The 20140-nt window shown below is 41.2% G+C and overlaps 1 protein-coding gene across 1 annotated transcript in view; it reads right to left on the bottom strand.

Moving 5' to 3' along the window:
• LOC137372079 (juxtaposed with another zinc finger protein 1-like) overlaps nt 1–15638 on the bottom strand; it is a 170513-nt gene extending 154875 nt beyond the window's left edge. Inside the window, exon 1 of the mRNA XM_068035458.1 lies at nt 15314–15638. Coding sequence (XP_067891559.1) covers nt 15314–15428 — 115 coding nt within the window. The 5' untranslated portion in view covers nt 15429–15638. The remainder of the gene's footprint in view (nt 1–15313) is intronic.
• Nucleotides 15639–20140: the final 4502 nt, after the last annotated feature.

Raw genomic sequence — 20140 nt, 5'->3', positions numbered from 1 at the left:
TTTTTTTTTTAAAAAGTCCCTTCAAGTAAATATGGTTACTGACCCCTGGAGTAGGAGATGCCCTGAGTGAGAGGAACTCTGTTCCCAGCAGGTTGGAGGAAGTTAGAGAGGTAAGGCGATGGAAAGATTTGAAGATGACTTAAATTTGAGGTGTGAAGAGTCAGGGAGACAACACAGATCACCAAGCACAGGGGAGGGCAAATGATCGAGCAGGATAGGATACAGGCGTTAGATATCTAAGTATATGCAGGGTAGATGATGGGAGGCTAACCACAGGAACACTGGAGAGTCTGGAGACGTCGAAGGCATGGAGGAGACTTTCAGCAGCGGCAAAAGTGAGCAGCCTTTATGATGGAGAGGATATGGGACCAAAAGTTCTGCTCAGGGTCAAATAGGACACAGAGATTGCAAATTGTCGGGAACAACCCAAGACAATGGCTGGGAAGTGGAATGGAATCTGTTGTGGTAGGGTCTGAAGACAATGGCTTTAATCTTTCCAATCTTTAAATGGTGGAAATTTCAGCTTATTTAAGAGTGGATATCAAATAAGCAGTCCAATAACAGAGGCAATAAAGCAGTCAAGAGATTGGTGGAGAGATAGAGTTGAATGTCATCAGCTTACATGTTTAATCTGATGCCATGCATTTGGATCGCATCACCAAAGGCAGCACGCAGAAGAGAAAGGGGCCAAGAGGAATCCTTTAGAGAACTCCAGACATGGACTGCAGCAACGCACCAAAGCTCCTTAGACAGCACCTTCCAAACCCAGGACCTCTACCATCTAGAAGGACAAGGTGAGGCGAGTGACTGCCCGTGACATGAAGGAGGCAGCATTTGACCAAGTATGGTATCAAGGAGCCCGAGCAAAACTGGAGTCAATGGGAATCGGGGGAAAACTCTCCACTGGTTGGAGTTGTACCTAGCCCAAAGGAAGATGGTTGTGGTTGTTGCAGGTCAATCATCTCAGCTCCAGGACATCACTGCAGGAGTTCCTCAGGGTAATGTCCCAGGCCCAACCATCTTCAGCTGCTTCATCAATGACCTTCCTTCAAGCATAAGATCAGAAGTGGGGATGTTCGCTGTTGATTGCAAAATGTTCAGCACCATTCACGATTCCACAGATATTGAAGCAGTCAGTGTAGAAATGCAGCAAAACCTGGACAATACCCAGACTTGGGCTAATAAGTGGCAAGTAACTATCTCGCCACCCAGGTGCCAGGCAATGACCACCTCCAATGACGAGATTCTCAACACCTCCCCTTGACATTCAATGGCATTACCATCACTGAAACCCCCACCATCAACATCATGGGGGTTACCGTTGACCAGAAACTGAACTGGAGTAGCCATATAAACACCGTGGCTACAAGAGCAGGTCAGAGGCTCGGAATTCTGCAGCGAGTAACTCACCTCTCGTCTCCCCAAAGCCTGTCCACCATCTACAAGGCACAAGGAGTGTGATGGAATACTCTCCACTTGCCTGGATGGGTGCAGCTCCAACAACACAAGCTCAACACGATCCAGGACAAAGCAGCCCGCTTGATTGGCACCCCACCCACAAACATTCACTCCCTCCACCACCAACACACAGAGGCAGCAGTGTGTACTATCTACATGTTGCACTACAGCAATGCACCAAAGCTCCTGAGACTGCAAAACAACGACCTCCATCATCTAGAAGTACAAGGGCAGCAGATGCATGGGAACACCAACACCTTCAAGTTCCCCTCCAAGCCGGACATCATCTTGACTTGGAACTATATCACCCTTCCTTCATCGTTGCTGGGTCAAAATCCTGGAACGCCCTTCCTAACAGCACTGTGGGCGTACCTACCCCACATGGACTTCAGTGGTTCAAGGCAGCAGCTCACCCCCCCTTTCTCTAGGGCAATTAGGCCTAGCCAGTAACACCCACATCACATGAACAAATAATAAAACTTTGCATAGGGCAGAAAGAGAAGCCATTGCTGGAGATGCTTGACCTATGATTGAATAGCTAGAGTAGAACGAAGGCGAGAGCAGACCCAACTGCCCTGGTGTGGACACTGCATGCAAAGAATTCGCTTCAAATGGTTTGGGGCTGTGGTCCATCAGTTGGTGGTTGGGAGGAATCCCAATATACCTTCTATGCTGTGTGTGATCATCCCCCCAGTCTTGGAAGGGACTAAAATTAGTTCCACCCTTCCTGCACACTTGAATGCTCGACATGCAGGGAAAAGGTCATTCATCAAGTCAAAGTCTCAAAATTTGGCGAGCTTTATGGCATCACATAAGACCGTCAGAAATAAACTTTAATCCCGTGGATTTAATATACCATTAAAAAAAAGGGTCAGAAAGGGTGGAAAGGTCTGGGTAAAGTGATGGGTGTGATGGGAAGACTGATTCTCCAACATGGTAGTCAAACTATTAGGGTCAGTTAATCAGGATTGATTATAAACTTGCAGAATCTGAACAATTAGTAGAAGGTGATGAGACACCCTGTACCTGTCATACTCATATGTTTGACTATTATGAGGAACAGAATACGGTAAATAAAGGGCTGAATAACAATAGACAAAGTGATACTGGTGCACAGGATAGAGCTATTTTACCTAAAGGACAACTGCCTAAATCAATACTAGAGTAATGTACATACCAGAAAGATCCACTGAATAAAGGGATGTAACCATTGTCGGGAGAGCAGGGAAAGCCACCAGCAAATTCAAACATTGGCTAAACATCCAAAATAACAGACAAGAGATAAGAGACAAGATCTATGGACTGGCAAAACGGCATGAAATGGTAGAAAGGAAAAAAAAAACAGTGCGAATCCCCATAGTCAATCTGGGAGTGACTCTGGCACTTGAACAACCACATACTGGTGACAGCATCTCAGAGAATGGGAGGGAGAAATCCTGGAGTAGTAGTCCAGGAGGAGATAAGAGGGCAAGCAGAAGCCTTGGATTTACTGGGCTATGTGACAGAGCAAGGACTACAGAATATAGGAACATTACTAGAAGTAGAAGCCCTTACGATCAGGAAGTTACAATGGCTGCATACAAATAACAATTAAGAAGGGCAAAACAAATAGAGTAGCAAAGTTGGAAGGAATTTTGTGACTATTCTGAAGTTCAAGATAGGGGACAGCCAGCCTCATCACACAGATGGATATGTACAGAAAAAGTACTCCCAGATGGGACATACAAGACTATAGCGAGATTAGTGGCTCAGGGTTTCGAAGAGAGACTTGGTGATCAAGATGTTAGAGTGGACTCCCCCAAAGCAGGAAAAAAAAGTGAGCTTGAAAATTTTCTTAGCTCTTTTAGCCACATACTCCTGGGAATGTAGGTCGATCAATATAAAAAAAAAAGGTGCATTTTTGCAGGGTGAAAAATTTCAAAGAGAAGTGTTTTTGAAACCACCTAAAAGAAGCGAATGATGTAGAAGGGAAACTGTGGAAATTAAACAAATATATTTATAGATTGAATGATGCATCTACAGTATGGAACTTCTCAGTTAGGTCTGTCTTGTTGAAAGTAGGCTGTATTCAACTGAAAGCAGATCCAGCAATGTTCTTCTGGTATCACAAAGAGAAATGCGCAGGCATCTTTATGATGCATGTTGATGATTTTCTATGGGAAGGTTCTGTGGAATTTCAGCAACTGGTTATAGTTAAAAGGGGCATTTAAGAATGGAAGTCAGCCTTTGGGAGCCTTTAAATATGTAGGGTCAGACGTTAATCAGAACGGGTCAGGAATAACCTTGAATCAGCAATCCTATCTAGAAAGTGTTAATCGTATCCCAATAAAATCAGGCCAGGTCATCAAAGAAAGATGATCTTGCATCCAAAGAAGAAACAGAGCAGTGAAGTTGAATTGAACAGTTAAATTGGTTATGTACTCAGATAAGGCTTGATGCTAGTTAGTACTAAGTTGCAATACGTCCTATGATGAAACATGTTACAGTTGAGGAGGTTTTGAGGAGAAAAAAAAACATTAAAGGAATTAAATTTACAGAAACGCATACTCAAGTTTCCAGCTGCAGGTGATCCGAAACTAGTCCTTTTTAGTGCTGCTTTTCATGCCAATCTTCCAGATGGATATTTGAGTACAGCTGGGTTCATCAGATTCTTTGTGGGGAAAAACGGCAAGTGTTGTCCCTTGGCCTGTGAAGCCAAGAAAATAAAAAGGTATCTACAAGTACCCTAACTGCAGAAACACTGGCACTAGTAGAAGCGATAGTTATGAGATTTTACTTAACATTTTGAAGGAAATCCTTTACAAAGAGGCATTCTGAGAAAAAAAGTTTTCCCATTGAATGCTATGTGGATAACTATTCTCTATGGGATAATGTTATTCGACAGTGTCACTGAAAAAAAGGTTAAGGATTGACCTTGCTAGTATAAAAGGAGATGTTGGAGAAATTGCCAAGGTAAATGGGTCGACACAAGTCACCAATTATCAGACTGTTTTACAAAAAGGAATGCTTGCTGCAAGAAACTGTTGGAGGTCCTAGAAGATTACACGTTGTATTATGAGGAGTTGTAAGAAATATGAAAAGCCATTGTTTTGCTTTGTAATTATTTGTGTTATAAAGTTTTTGTTTCTTTAAAGAAAAGGGGAATCTGTTAATGGTAAGCCCACATCCCATGAAAGAATAAAATAATATTAAGATACGCAGGTGAAAGGATTTGTTTAATTAAGGACTTAGAGGAGATAATTTATTTATTTATTTTTTTAATAAAAGAGCCTGTTGGGACACAGGGGTTAAGTAGCAGAAAACAGACATGTAACGCTGCATTCTGTGAATAAACCAACTATCAAGAGAAGAAGCTGTGTCTAGATTCATTCTTCACCATATGACTTCGATGCAGTTAACATCATGGAGAAGGTGAGCTCAGAGAGGGTATGAGGGGAGACAGAAGAGAAACTAAAGATGTAGGTTCAGGGCCAGGATGGGAGCCTTGGCTTGGTGGACAAGGGAAAATGCAGCTCAGGCAGCTGAACACTTTTACTGACAAGGAAGTCCATGAGCTCCTCACTTGCTGGAGGTGAGGGTAGAAGGGGCAAGAGAGGGTTTTAGGAAAGGAAAGAAACCAGGAATTAACTTAGCTCTCCAGGTAATCCTGGAGTAGTGAACAGTTCTGGCAGTAAGCCCCGATAACACTTGATATGATGTGTCTAGATTAGAATGTCTGAAACAGTTGTGTGCAACGTATGCTCAAGTCTGCACTCCTTGAAAGTGAAGAACGGGCCACACCAGGAGAATGACTACAAAGGGAATAAAAGCAAGGGCTTTACTGGTAACAAGGGCATCAAGGGTGGTTGAGAAGGAAAGTTTGAGCAGATCAACACCTGTAAAAGTATAATGATTAGAGGACCAAAGGCAAAACAGTTGGGAAGTTTGAAATGCAGCTTTAAGTATCTTGAATGAACATTTCTCCCCGCCTCCCCCCACACCAATGGCAGACGTAAAAGCAAATGGGGTTGGAAGAAGGTGGAAGGATGCAGGTGATGGAGGAAATGGTCACAGTTGGCCTCATCAGCAATTGTGACCATGGGAGAAGAAGAAAAGCCACGCAAGATAGCAAATTTGAGCAGATGGCCATGAATGTGTAGGAGAGTTTATATGGAGACAGGTTAAAAGACAACAGGAGGGCAGCAAAACCAGAGGTGAGATGAAACGGAGATCGAAATCACTGGGATGAAGAGTCGCTCAGAGCAGAGGCTGAGGGAGGAGATGGAAGGATATCAGGGTGGGGATGGAGCGGTATGCAGTGAGGATTGTAAAAGGAGAGGCAGGAGAAGGTGAAACACAGGCAAGCGCTTAGAGGACAAGCTACTATAGTAGTACAATGTGATTTGCTGATAAAGGGCTACCACGGTGGTTTGTGCTGGGTAGACAAAGTATAACCAGGCAAAAAGGCTTCATTAAAGGCAAGGTTTGTGAACAGTGAGCCAAGTTGGTCAAAGCCATGATGTCAGAGCAATCATCCACATGACCGGGGATGGCAAGGATGAGGTTTGCAAAATGTGCAGACATTCTGGAGGGAAATGAGGAGGAACGGTGATTATTGATCCATTGGCAGAGTCCAAAGCAGCAGTGGCAAGTGGGATGAACAGAATGGCAAGGAGGCGGGCAAGGTTAGCTCCCAGAACGCATGGTGGGCAAGAGAAGATAAGAGTTACATCACTATTTGAAAGGAGGAATTGATGGTTGCCTCAAAAGTCTAAAAGGTGCAAAGAGCATAGTTGAGTTTATCCATGGAAATTCAAGCCTGTGGTGGAAAGGATAAAAACAGAGGAGTAATGATAGGCTTTTGAGGATACTAAAGCACCCAGGAGTGGGAAACGAAAGGTGGCATGACTGGATGAAAAGATAACAGGAGAAAACGGCACAACAGGGGTCAAGAGGAAAAACAAAGAAATAACAGGTTTGATCCTACAAAGACACCTAATGGACAGAGGGAAATTAGAATGCATAGACATGACAAGAATAAGACACGTGTCCTGTTGTAAACAGAGTGGACAGATGACAATACAAAAGTCTTGTGATGGAAAGTAATCAACTCATAGACAGAGATGGAGTCAGCAAGAGCATCAACAAACCAATGACCAGATGTGGAGTAAGTGTTAGACAGCAAGCGAATCCAGGTGGTGGTGAAGGGGCAGATAATAAGTGGAAAAGAGAACTGAGGCTGTGTGGAGCGTTAGCCATGGATAAGTCGAGATTGGTCCAGTGAAGATGAGTTGAGGCCTCTGTTTTAGTAATGGACACCAACAGATCCGGTATAATTGCACAAGAGTGACGAGCAGTTGGAGTTAAACTCAAGGACCAAGAGCAGTGAAGCCCAGTGAGGGATCTGCGAAAATTAAATCCCCGTGATCAGTGCAGGTAAGGCAGATGTTCCAAGGAACAGCTGTAAGAAGGTGAGGAGCATGCAAGATCAAAAGCAATAGTAGGAAATGGTAGAGTCAGTGTAAATCAATCCAATGAAGGGTGACAAAGGATTTCTGAAGGGTAAGTGGTTAGTGGACATTTGAAACAAGTGGAAAGCAACAAAGCAAATGTTATTCAGCAGCAAAGATGAAGAAACCAGAGCAGGGTGGCAACTAGCAGGAATGAAATCGGAGCTAGCTCAGCATTGAGCGAAAAATTCCTAGCAATGGAGCACAAAGGTAAGACACTAAACCAGATAATAAAATACAGGCAGTCCAGCAGAGACTAGCGGCTCATAGAAGGCAGTAGCAAAAAGTGAAGGTCATGGTAAAGCCTAGAAGCCAAAGAAACAGCCCAAGAGAAAGTGGATTTCTGTTCAAGGCCCAAACGAGCAGCAGAATAAAGCAGAGAAGCTAGCAGTGCACTTAAGTACGGACCTGATACTCAGCAGGTAGACAACAGAAAGTGGGGGATTGATATTTTACGCTGAAACAGGTCAACTTAAAACTTGAACCAACTGAGGTGGCAGCAAAGTCTTCGTCCAGCAAAGCAGTGCAGTCCTGAAGGTGGGAATTCCGGAAATCAAATTTGAACAGAGTACCAGTAAACAAAGAACAAGCAGGGTCAGGAGGGAGAAATGTACTCTATTACAGGTAGCATGGACTAAAGCACACCCAACTATTAGGGGCAGGAGATTTTAAGCAGAGGAGAAAAGGCAATGGTGTTTTATTTGGGGGGTGGGGGGGGGGGGAGCGAAAAAGAGAATAGCTGATAAAATTGCAAGGGAGAGTTCAATAAGAACTACCAACCAAGGAGTTTTCTACCCCTGATTATTTGCGTCTCAATCAATCCTCTCCCAGGTAGCCCCTTGCGATACAGGAATGTGATTTACTCTGTATACACTAGAAAGCCAGGTGGTGATTGACAGAACTTGGGCCAATCTTTATATACTTTCATAAGCATTTATTTACAGAGGTACACTTTACAAACATGCACCTCCTAACCCAACCACAGTTTCAGTCTGTCCCTATTTATAAGAGCACAAGTAACTCCGCAATTAATGCCCACCACCTACATACAATTAATAGACCTTGTATTTTTCCTTCAAAACCTGCCTCCAGAAAGTGATCCTCAAATCAATGTCTCACATCACAGGCCAGAGTAGTAGTATCTAGTTTTAATCCAACCGGGCTCCCACCCTCCTCCACAATACAACTCCCTTTTCTTCTCCCAGCCAAGTCCTTCCTCACATCACCAAACTAGTCCATGTTAGCCAATGGTAGAGAAAATCTTGTCTAAAACTTTCTCCCCAGCCTGAACACTGCATTGAAGTACTTAAGTTCAATGATTTTCTGTTTGAATATAGCAAGTTAATGACAGCGAAACAGATGTATCCTACCACTCATTCCATTCCTTGACGTGTATGGCATAATAAACTAAGGTACAATAAAAGACCAGTAATTATCCAGGTGATCCAAATCTTTTGGAATGATCTTATAAAACTGTCGTTGGTAAAATAAAAATTGTAAATCAAATATCAACATAACTTACAATACATAACCTGCAAATCATTTAGAGTGAAATTAAATATATAGTGAATAAAAATGGATTTATAAAATCAGCAGCTATAGGAGAGAATCACTTACTAGATTCCAGAGAGAATCACCGTTTAATGGAATTCTTATCTAATCCTCACTAGGATCTCTTTACTACTATGGTAGTTTCTCCAAAATCCAACTCTTCTGAATCTTTTCATGCAGACTCCCATGCATGAACTTAGAAACAGAACTTAGATAGACTTTCTCATTCTGCCACCTACAATCATAGTCTCAAGTTATGTACATTATTCATAATTTCAAATGGCTATTTACCTGAGGTAACCATAAAACTTATCTCCCAGGGCTTCATCATCACCTCACTTCTCTTTATTTATACACTACTTCTTGGCATCATCTTCAATTGAGGGGGAGGACAGCTTCCACGTGAACACTAGCAACAATCATTATTCAGCTCCATCAACCCAAAGACAGTTGGCACTCTCTTCAATTGCTTGCTCAACATTAAGATCTTAATAAGTCAAATCTTCCTTCTGCTAAATATCAACAAATTTGAACCGATCCTCTTTGCATCACAGACTGATTCAATCAGCTTCCCCAGTTGCCAGCTAGGATAAGTTCAGAGCTGCATGACCATGAAGTACTTCTCAAACCAAAGCTCAGTTCACTCCTCCATGTGATCAGTCAGCAAAAAGCACTTTGTTTCATGTTTGCAGCATCATTGCTCCCAAATGGGTTTCTCTCCTCAGCTGCTGAAAATCTTAATCATATCTTCTCACCTCCAGCACAGCTTGCATCCTCACCAGCACCAAGCCATTTTCCCTGCCCTTTCCAAACAACTGTTTGTCATCCCAGCAAGTTGATGTTCACATCCACCTCATTTTTTATTTTTATTTATTTATTTTAGAGATACAGCACTGAAACAGGCCCTTCGGCCCACCGAGTCTGTGCCGACCAACAACCACCCATTTATACTAACCCTACAGTAATCCCATATTCCCTACCACCTACCTACACTAGGGGCAATTTACAACGGCCAATTTACCTATCACCTGCAAGTCTTTGGCTGTGGGAGGAAACCGGAGCACCCGGCAAAAACCCACGCGGTCACAGGGAGAACTTGCAAACTCCGCACAGGCAGTACCCAGAATTGAATCCGGGTCCCTGGAGCTGTGAGGCTGCGGTGCTAACCACTGCGCCGCCCTCATCTTCCAATGTCATGACCAATCCTATTTCAGCAATTACCTCCACTCGTCCGAAACCTGAAACTACTCATTCCGTTCTACCGGCCAATCTAATTAATGATATTGTGGAACTGATTGACATCATTGGTTATGCATGTTGTCTATGTTACATCATAGAAACATGTTTGCAATCATAAGTGAAGATACTAGAAATATGAAGAAAGATATTATAAATAAAAAAATCTTGGCTTTGTTAATGCTACATATCCCAAGTACACGGCTTCATCTTTTGAAATGACCATTTCAAAGTCACTACTGGAAAATTATTAAAACATACATATACTTGGATTACTTTTATATTAAAAATTTTGACAAAAGTTGGTATTCTCTGCACCATAATCACACAAAATAGCATTATTGGTCTCAAGACTACTGAAACATGTTTTATTATTCCACTAGTTGTCCTGTGAAGTTGCTCATGAGTTAGAAGATACGATTTTAAAAAAAAACAATAGAAATGTTTATGCCATGTAAGCAATAACATGAGGACCACTGAGTTACATCGATTAAAAAGTTTTTTTTTTTAAATATTGGGATTTTAATGGTACTTTGGGGAGCAAATATTATGACTTTGATCATTATTCTGTGAATACAGTAAATGGAGATTTAGCTGCACTGGGGTGACACTGGGCTTTAATAGCACTGGAATGGAGGCCTGAATTGGGCACCTGAAGTTTGCAAGAACTCCAAATAAACTACTCGGATACATCAGATGGGGATATCAATGAGAAATGTGGACCTTCCAGAAAATCAGCTATCAACTAAATACAGATGATAAATGAGGAGATAATTTGAGGCTCTAATTAAAAATGTAAATTAGGATGAGAGAAAGACACTGTCTCAGCTTAAAACACTTTTTTTTAAAAAAGTATTTATACAGCTGGCAACTGTTTTAAGCAAAGACCATTTGAAACTTTGATGTTTCATTTGTCCCAGAGATGAGTTTTCAGCCACATATCTGCACCATCACCAAGAATGCCTACTTCCACCTCCATAACATCACTCAACTCTGACCCTGCCTTAGGTTAACTGGTGCTGAAGCCCTCCTATCCATGCCTTCATCACTTCTAGTCTTTACTATTCCAATGCTCTCCTAGCCAGCCTATCTTCCACTCAACCTAAACTTGCGCTCATCCAAAACTCTGCTGCTCATATCTTAACTCACTCCAAATCTCGTTCACCCATCAAATGTTCTCTCTAAGCTGCATCGCCGCAACCCAAAAGTTGCCGTGCAGGCCGCACACAAGTTGGCCTCAAATTACAGCCTGCGCATAGCCACACAAAAGCATTTCAAGGGCTTGTGCACGTAAACGAATCAGCCACACAACAAAAAAAAGAGCATATTGACCATTATCTGTGCTTGCTGACTTTTACTGGCTCCCAGTCTGACAACACGGCAATTTTAAAATCCTCATCCTTGATTTTAAATCCCTCCATGGCTTCGCCTCCTCTCCATCCATTTAGCCTCCTCCAGCCCTACAAGACTTCAAATCTCTGCATCTTTCAATTCTTGTATCTTACCCATCCCCAATTTTAAATCGCTCCACGACTGGCAGCTATGCTTTCAGCTGCCTTCACCCTAAGCTCTCAAACTCCCTCCCTAAACCTCACCACCTCGCTACCTTTCTCTCCTCTTAAGATGCTCCTTAAAACCTACTTCTTTGTTCAACCTTTTGGTCACCTACCTCCTCTGTGGTTTGGTATTTTTATTGAAATAGCTTTTGCTAAGGACCTTGGGACATTTTACAACTTTAAACGTGCTATATAAATTAAAGTTGTTTATAATCGCAAAAAGCTGAAACAAGTGTGTAATCAATATATCTTCCATCCTTTTCTCACATACAGCCCATTTAAAAAAATTAAAGCTTGAGAAATTAATTCTCAATTTTCTTAAAATGAAACAAATAAATCATATTGAAGACTGAAGCATTTTATCATTTGACTAGATATTCGTTACTGATTAATTCTAGGACATTGGTTACTGATGCATCCTGATTCACTGCTCCCAGCAAACATTCAAACCCCAAGCTTTTGGGAGAGGTTATAGCCTTCAAATAAAATTTTAAAGAAGGTACTAACAGATACAAAATATGGATAAATTTAGCCCATGTTGTTGTGAAATGTAACAGAGTTGCAAAGAGTCTACAGCACAGCAACAAGCCATTTGGCTCAACTGCTCTATGCCAGCATTTATACTCCACACGAGCCTCCTCCCATCCCTCTTCATTTCCCCCTATCAGGTTCATTTCTCCCTCATGTGCTTATTGATCTTCCCCTTAAATTTATCTATGCTACTTTCCTTGAGGTAAGGAGTTCCAGATTCTTAGAATCATAGAAATAAAGTACAGTAGGACATGGCCCAATATGGGATCCCCAATGGAGAGATAAAGACAACCAAAAACAATGGGTGATTCATTCGGTCCATCACCAAACAGCGAGTAAAATATTTACATATGGTTTATCCATTATAAAATGTTGGAATATTTCGAGAGAAAAACACGCCATCATAAATACTGACAAAAAGTGTTACAGGCAATGTGCACCATACCCAATTTTTAAATATACTGGTCAAGACCAAGTACAGTCTTGAGGTAGAGGAAGTTTGGGGGGTGGAATCAGATAATTTGACCAGAACACGTAAATGTTATGCAATCCTCACTTTAAGGTCATACATTCTGTCTATACTTCCCACAATATTTTGATTTATCAGTTATAGTTAAGTAAAATATGGAAAATTTGTGATGCAGAGTTGGTTGCAGCACATGTTGCTCTGATATAGGCTGAGATACTATAGCGCCACCACTGGCAGGTGGGTATAATTAATTACAGGGACAGGTTTACATAGTAACAGCTGTTATAAATGTGAACACATTTATAACAGAAGTTGACAACAGCAAGAAAGATTTTGCAGACATAGAACAAATGGATGTGGTGGAGGGAAGTAATCTCAATGGCAGCTGGCAGGGACAAAATGTTGTGCTTACATGCAAAGATTATATATAAAGTTTCAAATCAAGTCAGTAATTATGTTAGAACTGAAAATAGCACTATGAAATAAACCCATTTCTATGGGAACCATATCCCTTCTTGACCAATAAAACAATTTCCTGGTCATGTAAACATTTCATCACAATGCACACATTTATAGAATTATCATAAATTTTAGGATTCACTGGTGAAAGTGAGTATAATTACAATCTACTGTGCACAAATTAGACATCTTTCTTTCCCATAAAAGAAAAACTATAATTCACTATCACTGGTCAGATAACCTTTTGTTAGGCACGTTCTATCCCCCATAAACTTGAAGTCATCCAAACTTTGCTGTCTGGATCTTAATTCACACCAAGTGCGTGTTCCTCTATTATCCCTGTGCTCTCTAACCTACATTGGCTCCCAGCCAAGCAACATCTGGATTTAAAAATTCTCATCCTTGTTTTCAAATCCCTTCACGGCCTCGCCCCTCCCCATCCCTAATCTCCTCTAGCCACACAACCTCAGATATCTGTACTTTTCTAATTCTGGCTTTGAGCAACACTGATTTTAATCGCTCCATTATTGGTGGCCACACCTTCAGTTGCCTAGGCTCTAAGCTCTGGAATACCCTCCCTATACCTCTCTCCTTAAAACCTAACCTCTTTGACCAAGCTCTTGATTACCTGACCTAATATCTCCTAATATGGCTCAGTGTCATATTTTGTTTTATAATGCTTCTGTGAAGTGTCTTGGGATGTTTTATTACATTAAAAAGGTACTATATAAATAAGCTGTTGTATTTGCTTTATTGAATGGCAGAGTGAGCAATACATTTTATGTACCAGCTTTCTGACAAAGTACTGTTTATTAGTAAAATTAAAACCAAGCATGTAGCAGAAGGAAATTACTCTGGAGTTCCAATCTTTGTTTCTTTCTCTTGAAAAGTTGTACACCTTAAACAATTCCTCAACAGATTTTTTAAAAAACTAAATGAATGGCAGGAGTATAAATAGAAATATTCATATCATATACTCCTACTACAACTCCTTTTTTAAAATGGTAAGCAATTGGCAAAGTCTAGCCCAAACACATATTGCATACTCCATCCCCAGAAATCCATCATCACTAATGGTAGGGTGGGGGAGAAAAAATATACCTATATTCTTATATACCTGCTATACATCAAATAATCATATCTAGAAACTTCTCTGTGGGCAGCACTGGCCCACTCACCTCCAATGCCCTCCACAGAGTTACACAAATCACTGCCTCAGCTCATATGTGAAGAATAATCATATGGGAAGGATAATATTTTGGAACTATACTGAAATATGAATCATTCCTTTCATAAGAGGAAAAAAACAGAAAAAAAGTTAAATTATTCTACATAACATGACTGATAGAGGGGCAAAGAGAGCATTTTGATAGTTTAAGCACCCAATGTCAGAAAACACCCCAAGACAAAGGCAGCAAAGATTATGCACAGGAGCAAAGCTCCCTTTACTCTTTAACCAAGTGACTTTACCAGTAATTCTAACTTTAAAAAGTGCATGCAAATTCAAAAAAAAGAAATGGTATGTGCTTCATGCAATCTTCAAACTTGAAGACAACAATTAACTGTGAAGTAGTATACGAGCAGAGCTTAAAAAAAAATCCCTTCTGAAAAATCCAGGGAGGCTAATTAACAATCTGGAAATAAATGTTTACCCAAAAGAAAAGCACTCTTGTACCATCACAAAGCGTTACCCTACATGAATGTAGTTTTTCACCTTATAGACAGTAAAAGCATCAGACTGTAAAAAATAAAAACCACAAAAGCAACTAACATTTGTTGAAGTACTATCACCAAGTTCACAATTGTAAGGATGAGTAATACATAATTTTCATGCAAAGTAATTTTATGGTGTCAAAGTAATACAAGAGGGACAGTCTGCAGGTTACCAGTATGATGCTAACTCCCAAGTAGATCAGAGATCTGATTTAAGCCAGAAAGAGTATGAAAATATTTTGCATTTCAAGAAGTTATATTGTAAACACCATATATCTTATTTTAAACTTGCCGATTATCTTCAAAAGGAAGATTTAAAAAAAAGTTAAGCTTGTACAGTGGGGAAACCCCCAACCGGTCAAAGCCATCCTGTTGTCGCTGTTGAATGCAATCAAACAAGGAGAAAAACTCACCGTGCATCGTTATGATGCAGATGTACAGTAAGCGCATTGGCAGTTTGAGGCAGGAAAGCAAGAGGCAACAAATTAGAGCGTAAACACAATGTATACCTTTACCCTTCCCTCTCTCCTACTTTTACCTATGCAGCATCAGGTGAGAAGGATACGGTGCTCGGAGATACAGAAAGGGAGAGGTGGGGTAGCAACATTCGCACTCCAGCTGTTCCCTGATGCCACCCAGAGCCCGTGCACCCGCCCGGCGGGACCTGTTTCCAGCTGCAGCTTTGTGGTGGCGTTTACCTATGAATGAACTGTCAGTATACGTGGAGTGAGGAGGCCGATGTACTCCATTCCCCCCGAGCCCATGGGCCAGGCCTGAGCCACTTCAGCCCCCAGTCCAGCTCTGACAGCTCAAGTGCACAGGCTGCAACGACAATGAGGGCCGGCACCTACCTATGTGGGTGTCTTCGATGTGCTCGATAAGTTCTGCCAGGGTGTTAAAGGTGAGGCCGCATCCGCCGAAATTGCAAATGTTGGAGAAGAAGGAGGCGGCGGCTAATGCTGTCATGGTAAACCGCGCCTGGGCGCCCCGGCCCCGGGCTCACTCGCACCAACCGCTACCGAAGCGGCCACATACACTCTCCTTCCCCCCGGCTCTCGCCTTTACTCTTACACCTTCATGTTCTCAGAGTCCGGACATCAGAGCGCCAGAGCCGGCGTCAGGAGGTGCCAAAAACCGCCTTCATTTCAGTTCACTTCATTGAGGCTCGCACCGCTGTTCACGTGACCAAAATAAGCATGTGGCTCAGGCGATACTGAGCAAGGAGAGCTCTGAGTATCATTATGTATAAAAGTTACTAAAAAGGAATGCTATCGTATCTAAATATAAGAAATTCCTTCTCTTCCATTACACTTTTGGCCACAATTCAAAATGGAATCCAGAACTGAAATCGGCCCCACTCCGTTTCCAAGTTTTTTCTAATCTTCACATCATTCTTGAAACATTTCAGCAGCCTCTTAATCATCATCAGTTCGAACCATTAATAATTTTCACATCGTTGGACATCATCAAAAAGTTGCATTTTACAAATAATAGTACACCTGCTAAATATAAAAATTAAGTCTCAATGTATTTAAGAGCATGATAAACATAAGAATTTGCTGGAGTGGGGCATCTTGCAGCATGTCCTATGATTTAGACTTATTCCTTCAGCTACTTTTTTATGCTGATAGCGTGGAGCATCTGCGACCATGGTGAATGACATGGTTAATGATTTATTTTCCTAACCAATGAGATTAAAGAATTGAGAAAGAAAAGAAGGAATGACAGAAATAAATAGGGTAAATTAGAGTCAAACCAAGTACAGAAAGAGAAATAAAGGGGAAAAAATTGGATTAAGAAAAAGAGGCAGAAAGATAAAGTAAGAAAATAATTCTTAAATTTAAAACTTACTTTTTAAATCTCTAACGACAATCTACTCCCAGTAGGAATGAAACTCCATGGTTTCAGTTCTTCCCTTTCTGGGCCAGAGCAGTTGAATGGCATTGCAGGAAAATAAGTCCTTAAAAAGGTGCTTGTGTGGCAGTTCTCACAATTTTTTGAATCTCACATGGAGGTTGAGGGGGAGCAGACATTTTTATGAAGCTAATAGCGGAGCAATGCAAGTTGTCCAGCAACATGTGGGGATTTGCAATTCACAGGATATCTCTTCCTTGCCACAGGTTGTTGGATGATTTACACTTTAATAACAGCATATGCACTAAACTCACCATTATTTTAGCAGCAAAGTCTGAGCATAAGAGCAGGAGTAGGCCATTCGGCCCCTTGAACCTGTTCCACCATTCAATTAGATCATGGCTGATTTATTCGTAAAAAAAAGAGAGCCCAGTTATCTCACTTTGACTTTCCACAGCACCGCCATTGTTGAGTCCTTCCTTGGGGATCAGGATTTACTATAAGTTTAATTGGGCCGGCCATATTAGTTCCTTAGCCACAAAAACAGGGCAGAGGCTAGGTGCTTTGCAATGACTGACTGACCTCCTGACCCCCAAAAGTGCGATGGAATTTTCGCCAACTATCTGGATGGGTGCAACCACAATAATAACATATTTACCTGATTTTAAAGTGTATAAGAGGTGGTATAGGAACAGGAGTAGGCTATTTAGCCCCTCAAGTCCCATTCAATGAGATCATGGCTGATCTGCGACCTAATTCCGTATTACACAGTGCGGCACAGTGGCGCAGTGGTTAGCACCGCAGCCTCACAGCTCCAGGGACCCGGGTTCGATTCTGGGTACTGCCTGTGCGGAGTTTGCAAGTTCTTCCTGTGTCTGCGTGGGTTTTCGTCGGGTGCTCCGGTTTCCTCCCACGTCCAAAGACTTGCAGGTGATAGGTAAATTGGCCATTGTAAATTGCCCCTAGTGTAGGTAGGGAATATGGGATTACTGTAGGGTTAGTATAAATGGGTGGTTGTTGGTCGGCACAGACTCGGTGGGCCGAGGGGCCTGTTTCAGTGCTGTATCTCTTAAAGAAAAAAATCTGCCTTTGCCCCATATTGCTTAACATCTTTGATTATCAAAAATCTGCCAATCTCAGTTTTATAATTAGCAATTGATCTATCATCAATTGCCATTTGTGGAAAAGAGTTCCAAAATTCTACTAACCTTTGTGTGTAGAATTGTTTCCTAATTTCATTCCTGATGAAATGTCATCAACCGGAAATGTTAACTCTGCTTTTCTCTCTCCACAGATGCTGCCAGACCTGCTGATAATTTCCAGCATTTTCTGTTTTTATTTCATTCCTGAAGGACCTGGCTCTAATTTCTGGACTATGCCCCCTAGTACTAGACTTCCCAATCAGCAAAAATTATTTCTCTTTATTTATCCTATCAGTTACCTTTAATATCTTGAAAACTTCAATCAAAGCACCCCTTAACTTTCTAAATTCCAGGAAATACAATCCTAATGTGTGTAATCGCTCCTCATAATTTAACCTTTAGAGTGCAGGCATCAAAGAGGAGAAGAGATTGGAGATGGGCCAGCAGTCTGCAAGGACACTGCAGTTGATTGTGGATTTTTTGAGGCAGGGCATGATGATGAGGATTTTGAAAACAAAGGAACTAGTGAAAGGGGATAAAAAATAGGGTCAGGAAAAGAAGCTGAATGGTCTGCAGTTTAGTGGGAATGGGAACAAGGAGGCATCAATCAAGAAGCTTGGAACCGTGCTGATTAGAGCATGTCCCTACCAATGAACTGAATTTTCACCTCCTTGACGACTGTGCTGTGGCTGCAGAATGTACGATTCACAAGCTGCACTGCATCAACTCATCAAAGTTACTTCAAAAGTACCTCCGTCTCCCACTACTGAGAAGGACAAGAACTGCAATGATGTGGAACACTATTACTTCCGAAAGCAAAATACTGTGGATGCTGGAAATCTGAAACAAAAACAGAAATTGCTAGAGATACTCAGCAGGTCAGGCAGCATCTGTGGAGAGAAAAACAGAGTTAATGTTTCAGGTCTGTGACCTTTCATTAGAACTGGCAAAAGTTAGAAATGTAACAGTTTTTGAGCAAGTGAAAGGGGCGAGGGGGTAAGAAGAACAAAAAGGAAGGTCTGTGATAGCGTGGAGGGCAGGACAGATTAAATGACAAAAGTTTCCCTGGTACAACGCCAAAGGGAGTGGTAATGGGACAAGTAAAGAAACAAAAGATATGTCTAGATGAGGTGTAAATGGCAGGATAGCAGCTATCTAAACACATAGTAGAAGGATAAAGAGAGAAATTAGGGGAACCAAATCAGCAAAAAAAACCACAGAAAAGTAAAAAAATGGGAGCAGCGGTTATAATCTAAAATTATTGAACTCAATGTTGAGTCCGGAAGGCTGTAAAGTGCCCAGTCAAAGATAAGGTGCTGTTCCTCAAGCTTATGTTGAGCTTCATTGGAACACTGTAGTAGGCCAAGGACAGAAAGGTCAGAGTGGGAGCAAGGTGGAAAATTAAAATGACAAGCAACAGGATGTGTTCTGCAAAGCGATCACCCAGTCTGCATTTCTACACTTTGCAGGAGAACCAACACCACAAAACTGCAATGGTCAAAGGAGAAAACCCACCACTACCTTCTCAGAGGGATGGGGAATAAAATGCGACCTTCCCAGCATTGCCTACACCCCTAGAATAAATGTTAAAAAGTCAGCTTTTTCATAGGAAATAAAAACAGAAAGTACTGGAAATATGCAGCATTGATGAAAGGTCACAGACCTGAAATGTCAATTCTGTTTCTCTCTCCATATATGCTGAGTATTTCCAGCACTGTTTTTATTTCAGATTTCCAGCATCTTCAGTGTTTTGCTTTTATTTTAGCTTCTTCACAGCAGTAGCTATGGATTTTTAATAAAAGATTGTAAGGTAGTCACCAGTTCCATAGCTCCTTATTTGTTATGAATTAAAGTAAGCAAATCAGAATTGTGGCAGTTTTTAATCTATTTTGCTTATTTCATCATACATTTCTTTAAACCCCCTTAGGGTTGTTTTATCTCAACTAATAAGCACAAGTATGAAATAGTAGATTAATGACTGACATGTCCATGGTAGTCATTTTAGAATTATTGCCAATGTTACTCACTAGTCAGTATGGAATAGAATGTTACGGGTAGTAAATGTTCAGGAAATGTTTCAGAAAGCCTTTGATAAGGTCCATCACACTAGGTTACGTCACATGATAGAATCTTGTGATATTGGCGGAAACCTAAAACACTGGATGAGGAATTGGCTCCAAATCTGCAGCCAAAAAGTTATAGTTAACAGATGTGGTTCAGCTTTGAGACATAAGATCCATCGGAGGCTCGCTACTTGTCATCGTTTATTAATAAGCTGGATAGTGGTATTAGGAGTATGATAAGTAAGTTTGCAGATGACACCAAAATCTGTGCAAGGGTTAAGACAATAAAGGAGTGAAATAAATAATATTGTCATGCACATCGGAGGTGTGATGATACAACATCCACAGTTTTACGATCAGGCAAGGAGGGGTCGAAGGGCATCCCTCTTGTCGCTTTCCTTGCTTGACCACTTTTTAATGTGAATGTGCTTGCCATTTGAATGAGTGGTTAATTAGTTATGTGCTATGATCATAAAATAACCAATCAGAGCGGTTTACTTGAGTTTAACAAAGAAAGAGGTTTGATTTATTATACTCAAACCGATCTAAATAAAATAATAAACTATGCTCAAACTTTCATACACACACACACACACAAATAGGTTGCAGAGTGGAGAAG

The sequence above is a fragment of the Heterodontus francisci genome, chromosome 7, assembly GCF_036365525.1.
Source record: "Heterodontus francisci isolate sHetFra1 chromosome 7, sHetFra1.hap1, whole genome shotgun sequence".
In the NCBI taxonomy this organism is placed as follows: Eukaryota; Metazoa; Chordata; class Chondrichthyes; order Heterodontiformes; family Heterodontidae; genus Heterodontus; species Heterodontus francisci.
Note: the sequence above shows the minus strand (reverse complement) of the source record. Positions and strands in the feature narration are given on the sequence as shown.